This window comes from Propithecus coquereli, unplaced genomic scaffold, assembly GCF_000956105.1.
Source record: "Propithecus coquereli isolate 6110/MARCELLA unplaced genomic scaffold, Pcoq_1.0 Scaffold134, whole genome shotgun sequence".
Taxonomy (NCBI): Eukaryota; Metazoa; Chordata; class Mammalia; order Primates; family Indriidae; genus Propithecus; species Propithecus coquereli.
In genome coordinates, this window is record NW_012137636.1 from 3611293 (window position 1) to 3617597 (window position 6305).

General features: G+C 36.2%; 1 protein-coding gene across 2 annotated transcripts in view; it reads right to left on the reverse strand.

The window, feature by feature from the left end:
• The window catches only part of NPSR1 (neuropeptide S receptor 1), a 169929-nt gene that overhangs the window by 141672 nt on the left and 21952 nt on the right, over nucleotides 1–6305 (reverse strand). For both annotated transcript variants that reach the window (XM_012638769.1, XM_012638770.1), the window contains exon 2: nucleotides 3988–4120. In XM_012638769.1, coding sequence (XP_012494223.1) covers nucleotides 3988–4120 — 133 coding nt within the window. The remainder of the gene's footprint in view (nucleotides 1–3987; nucleotides 4121–6305) is intronic.

The following is a 6305-nucleotide window of genomic DNA, read 5'->3' on the forward strand; positions in this document are numbered from 1 at the left end:
GTTTATAGCAGCACAATTCACAATTGCAAAGATGTGGAAACAACCCAAGTGTCCATCAATACATGAGTGGATTAATAAAATGTGGTATATGTATATACCATGGAGTACTGTCATCTTTATTTCTTATTATTTTTGATCAATTCTTATCTTTTTGAATTCCTAGTTATTTTTTAATCAAGCATTGAGCATTGGTCATGAAAAATCAAAGTTAATTTGGTAGTATTGATAATGCAATATTCCTCCAAAGAGAAATTACTTTTGCCCTGGCAGACAGTTTGGGTACATGCAGGGGTAGATCTGACTCCATTCAGGTTTTGAGCTGTATTTCAGTCTTTGTGAGGGTTAACCTATTTTCAGTTCACTGTTGCTTGTAGGATATACCTCTTCAGCAGTCCCAACAGAAAATCAAGAGTCTTTACCAAAGCTACTATGCCTTGGCAGATTAATCATTGCCCCAAGTTCAATGAAACTGCTAAAAGCTCTGTTCAGGTTTTCAGCCTTCTAGCCTCTGCTTTTAAATCAGTTAATGCTTTGAGGGAATAATAGAGTCAAATAATGTGTTTAACTTTTGAATTTCTCTACTCTATGGCATCTTGGCCCCCGAAGGCTTAGCTGTTTTGGTAGCTATGTGATACCTTCTAATGAGTGTTTAAATTTTGTCCAGATTTTCCAATTATTATATTATAGATAGGAGTATTGGTCTTAAATGAACGAGTTTAAAACTTTTGAAAGCTGATCACATAATATATTCTTAATCTATCACTGTGTATCGTATAGTTTTATATAATTCAGACTAGTTTATTTAGCCATGGCACATGTAAATATAAATATGAGCATGCATGTTTGTTTGTCTGTTTATCATTGTTATTGGTTCCATGGTTCTTTTTTAGGGAGCAACTTCCTTTGTTAAAAAAAAAAAACTAGGCTGACATTTGATTTTTGGAATATATGTGGTCCCCAAGTTCACACAGTTTGGTAGGAGTAAAAACAAAACGAACCAAACAAACAAAAAAAGCAAAGAAAACTAAAAGATCCTTAGTGCAAGATAGTAAACCTTTAGAAGAGAGAGAAAGTAGGAAAATAAAGACAAGACACAAGGCTGGAGCAAGGTAATATTGAGGAATTTCTGGTGGCAGCTAAATGGTTTGAGAATATGAAATAATCAATTTTAAGACAGGTGTTTGCCTTTCTACAAAATAGTATGTTTATGTTGCCTGAAATGTTCAGAAAAGTTTTTTAAACATATAAAGTAATGTTTCTGTGGATGATTTTAAAGAAAATAAAGAAAAAGAGGGCTGGGTGCCTTCTTAGGGACAGCATAGAACAAAACAAAGATGAACCAGGGAAGGAGAGACGCCCATGAGAGACAGCAGGAGTTACCGGAGGTAGGAAACAAGAATCTAAAATGATAAATAAGAATACAAGGCCCAGAAAGTTTGAGGAAATCTTGAGGAGTACATAGATGTAGGATAGGGGACTCAAACCCAATTTATATAAATATCAAAGAATAGGGTCCCTCAGTAATGCTTGAGCAACTGCTATTTACATGCTCAAGACTCAGCCATTATTCTCACCTCCTCTATCAAAGGATCTTCAATCACGGTGAAATGTGTATGGAAGAAATTTTAACATTAATATATAAGAAGTTCAGTTTCAGACCCTTGAGCTTCAATGCTGGACCTTTGGTAATACTTTTCTCACTGAGGACTCTTCTTCACTTGAAATCCTTTTGACCTGACTCCTTGGAATTTCCAGAAGGAATCAACAAATACAAAAAAACTGTCTAGAACATTCTTTAGAACTTAAGCCCAGGTTAATACAGCAGACTATGAATTAGAATAGAACACATAATTTGTCTCTCTGATAATAGATGGTACCATTTCAATTATTCATTTATTGATTATTTGTGAGGAAACTTTAGATTCCAAGCTGATACCCTTCCCACCTCTAATCCTTACACTCTAAAAGAATACATGGTTCCACAGAATGTGGGTTATAGCACCACAACCGAAGAAATATAACAAAAGTAGGCTATGGTACCCTCATCCAAAGATTTTGCATCTCAGCATTTGCTGGATAATACTAATTATCTTCTACTCCTACAATCATAGGAGTGAAAGATGGGACTCCCGTTTGTCGGAAGGATTAAAGGAGCCTTTCCCCATCACAAGTTCCACCCCTGTGACTCAGGCTCCTCTTACTTTTTCTATAATTTTCAGTGGTGCCTTTGATTTTCACCCTGGGCACTGTAGCCCAGCTCAAGCAGATGGGCTTGCTTCACTTTGTTAAATAGAAAAAGGGGGATTTTCAGGTTATTCTGAACTAAAATAAAATCTTAAACCCCCGCAAGCCAGTTGAATGGATCTTCTCTTGGCCAAGGAGACCCCAGACTTAAAACTAAGTTGCCAGCCATGAGAAGGGAGATCAGACACACCTCATTATGCCTCCTCCGTCTCTGCTCTCTTTATAACAAGATACTATTAATAAATCATTTACAAGCCCAAGGCTATGCAAGACGAAGTTTAAACCACACCTGTAGGCCATCACTTTACTACAGGTCACTTAAGTTTTGGTAAATGTCCCCAGTGGCTTGTCTCTGATTAACAGACAGCCTTATTTTAACTTAAAACATTCCAAGCCTTTAGACAAAGGTTCATTTCTTTAACCAATTATTAATATAAATCAAAGAATCTTTAAAGCCACCTATAACGTATAAACCCCCACTTGGAGATGTCTCACCTTTTCAGGCCAAATCAATGAATTCCTTCCACTTATTATGCAATCTTACATGTAATTCCTGTCTCCATGAATGTATAAAACCAAACTGGAAGCCAGCTACCATGCGCACATTTTTTCAGAACCTCTTGAAAACATGCGCTCTGGGCTTGTCAGTCACACACTCAGTTCAGAATAAGCCTCTTTAAATTATTTCACAGACTTTGGGTTTTTTCCATTAACATCACCAACAATGTATGGCTAAGGTTCTCTTGTAAGTTACAGTGTCATATTTTTTCATATTGTGGCTCAAGACTAAATTCCCAAGGATGCTACTGTCATTACCGCAAATGAGATGAAATTTACCAAACAGCCCTTTCTGAAAGTCGTCTACCATCTCTCCTTGTAGGCACTTAACACTTTTTTTTTTTTAATTTTTGCATTTTTCCTATGGTTTGATCCAAATTAAACTAATATAAGAGCACCTTGCTCCCAGAGCTCAGGACTCCAAGCCTGGCTTATGCAGGACTGTCTGTGAATCCCATTTGCCCACTTTCTTCGCTGGCCCACAGAACAGGACTCTCTCCCTGGTTGTGTTTTCCTTTTCCTTTTGAACATGAACTCTTTCAATTGGGCCTCTACCCATCCCTGTGGGGGTCTTTCTTTCACCGATCATTTTATTCCTGGGGAATATTTCCACCTTTCCTCCTCTAGGTGTATTGTGCTCACACTCCTGAAATGGTCATTTCCAAAGCCCACATTTAAGCATCTTAATCCTGGAGATTATTTTATTTCACTGTACTATCCTAGAAGTGGTGTTACACATCATTTGCATTTCAAAAGCAATGTTTGTAGGCTTTAATCTGCAAAGTATTTGAGATTTCACATTTATTACTGAGTAGAGATAATTCTAGTGCATTTTCTCCGATATATTCCTTAAGCTCACAATATGGGATGATATAGTAATGTCGCCTCAGCGAACTATGGAGGTTGCTGTGTTTAAGAGTGAAACCATATCAAACCCTCTGATGGTGCTGATAATGGTATTTCCATTAGTAGTGAGTTATTTTTATAATGGAACCTTGCAGACATTGAGATATGTTAAATATGCCAGTGGAAATATTCAAACATGAGTGTTACATCCCTACAGAAATTATTCCAAAATTTGCTCATGCCTTTGGACTGCTTGCATTACATTTCTATTGGTAAAATAATTCAAAGCAGGAGGCCATAGGAATTGGCACACAGCTTCCTCCTCTTTCAGTGACCTACCTGTGATGGCCAGCTGAGTCACAAAGAAGGTCATTCTTGACTTCCTCTTCCTCCTCCATGTGGAGAACAGCACGACAGAGTTTCCAACAATGGTGAAAACAAAGAGGACCCACAGAGTTATCAACTGCTCAGTCTGTAAGAAAACAGAGCAACATAACACCGGGATACCAGTGAGGACCAAGGCACTTTACAGAATGCGTGGCCCAGGCTTTGGTTCAGGGCTGTGTTCCTTCTGGTCCCATATTCCCACCTTTCACAGCTGTGCTCTCAAGATAACAATGATAAAATGGGCCTCATGTACACCAGCAGGAGAGTAAACTGATGTATTCTTTTAAAAAAATCTATTTGGAAATACATGTCAAGAGACTAAAAACAAAAAAGTTGTTTTGGCCAAGTAATTTTAACTCTATGTAAGAGTTCAAGATGTGAAAAAAAAATACTATAATCACAAAGATGTGCATATTTATTGTAAAAATAAATTAGAAATTGTTTAAAGATAACAGGATAGTTAAGCAAATAAAGCACTTTAATTCAGTGAACTATTGTGCAGCTATTAACAATGATGTGTAGACTGTGTAGAAACATTAAAAATACTTATAATGGTAAATGGGAAAACATGATAAAATTGTATATTGGGTATAATCACAACTCTGCAAATTTATATCCACAAGAAAAGACTGAAGTACATTAAAATATTAAGAGTGGTTACTTGAGGGTAGTGTGATTATGGGTTATCTTTTCTCTTTTTCTTTTGACATAATTTCATAAGATAGCAATAATAAAGTTCTGCTGAATAATGTACTATAATTTGGATGTGTTCCCTAAAGTTCATGTGCTGAAAATTTAATCCCCAATATAACGGTGTTGAGGAGGAACATTTGAGAGACGATTGAATGGATTAATTCAGTTCACCTCATGGCAGAGCCATCATGAATGGATTAATGTCATTTTTCTGGAAGTGGATTACTTATTGTGGGAGTGGGTGGGTTCCTGATAAAAGGATGAATCAAAAGTCTTTACCCAACATATGCTACTGGCACACCCTTAAGAGGGAGGGCTAAAAATCCCCCACCCAAACAAAAGAAAATCCAAAAATAAGAAGCAACAGCTTCTCCAAATAAGAAGGAATCAGAGCAAAAACTCTGAAAGTATGAAAAATCAGAGTGAAAGGACTCCCCCAAAGGGTCACACTAGCTCTCTAGCAATGGATCACGACCAAAATGAAACTGCTGAAATGACAGATAAAGAATTCCAAATACTAATTGTAAAAAAGCTCAATGAGATCCAAGAGAAGATGGAAAACCAACTCCTAACTCAAAGAAACCAGAAAAATAATTCAGGAAATAAATGAAAAACTTACTAAAGAGATGGACATATAAAAAAAAAACAAAATCAACTTCTGCAAATGAAAAATTCATTTAGGGAAATACAAAACACAGTGGAAAGTTTTAAGAATAGACTCAACCAAGCAGAAGAAAGAATTTCAGAACTTGAAGACAGCTCTTTCAAATTAACCAAGTTAGTCAAAAACAAAGAACAAAGAATCAGGTGAATAAACAAAGTATATGAGACATAAGGGATTATTGTCATCATCAGACTGGACAAAGTCAATGTGAAGGAGGAACTCCTATGAGCTGTGAGGTGAAAACATAACTAACTTACAAAGGAAAACCCATCAGACTAACAGCAGACTTTTCAACAGGAATCTTATAAGCCAAGAAGGAATAGGGTCCTGTCTTTAGTCTCCTTAAACAGAAGAACGGCCAGCCAAGAATTTTATATCCTACAAAACTAAGTTTCATAAATGAAGAAGAAATAAAGTCTTTCTTAGATAAGCAAATACTAAGGGAATTTGTCACCACTAGACCTGCCCTGCAACAAATGCTTAAAAGTGTTCTATACATGTAACACAATAATCAATGCCCATCAGTGTAAAAACACCCCAAAGTTAAAGCTCACAGTTCTTATAAAACAGTAACACAAGGGAGAGAACAAAGTAACTAGGTAACACTCAAAATGATGACCAGAACAATATCTCACATATCAATACCATTAATAACATTGAATATAAAGGGCCTTAATGCCCCTATTTAAAAGATGTAGATTGGCTAAATGGATAAAAAACACAACCCAAATACATGCTGTCTCCAAGAAATCCATTTAATTCACAAAGATTCTCATAGACTCAAGGTAAAGGAGTGGAAAAAAATATTCCATGCAAACGGAAACCAAAAATGAGCAGAAGTAGCTATTATTATAACAGATAAAACAGACTTTAAATCAACAATGGTAAAAAAAAAAAAGACAAAGATGGTCAC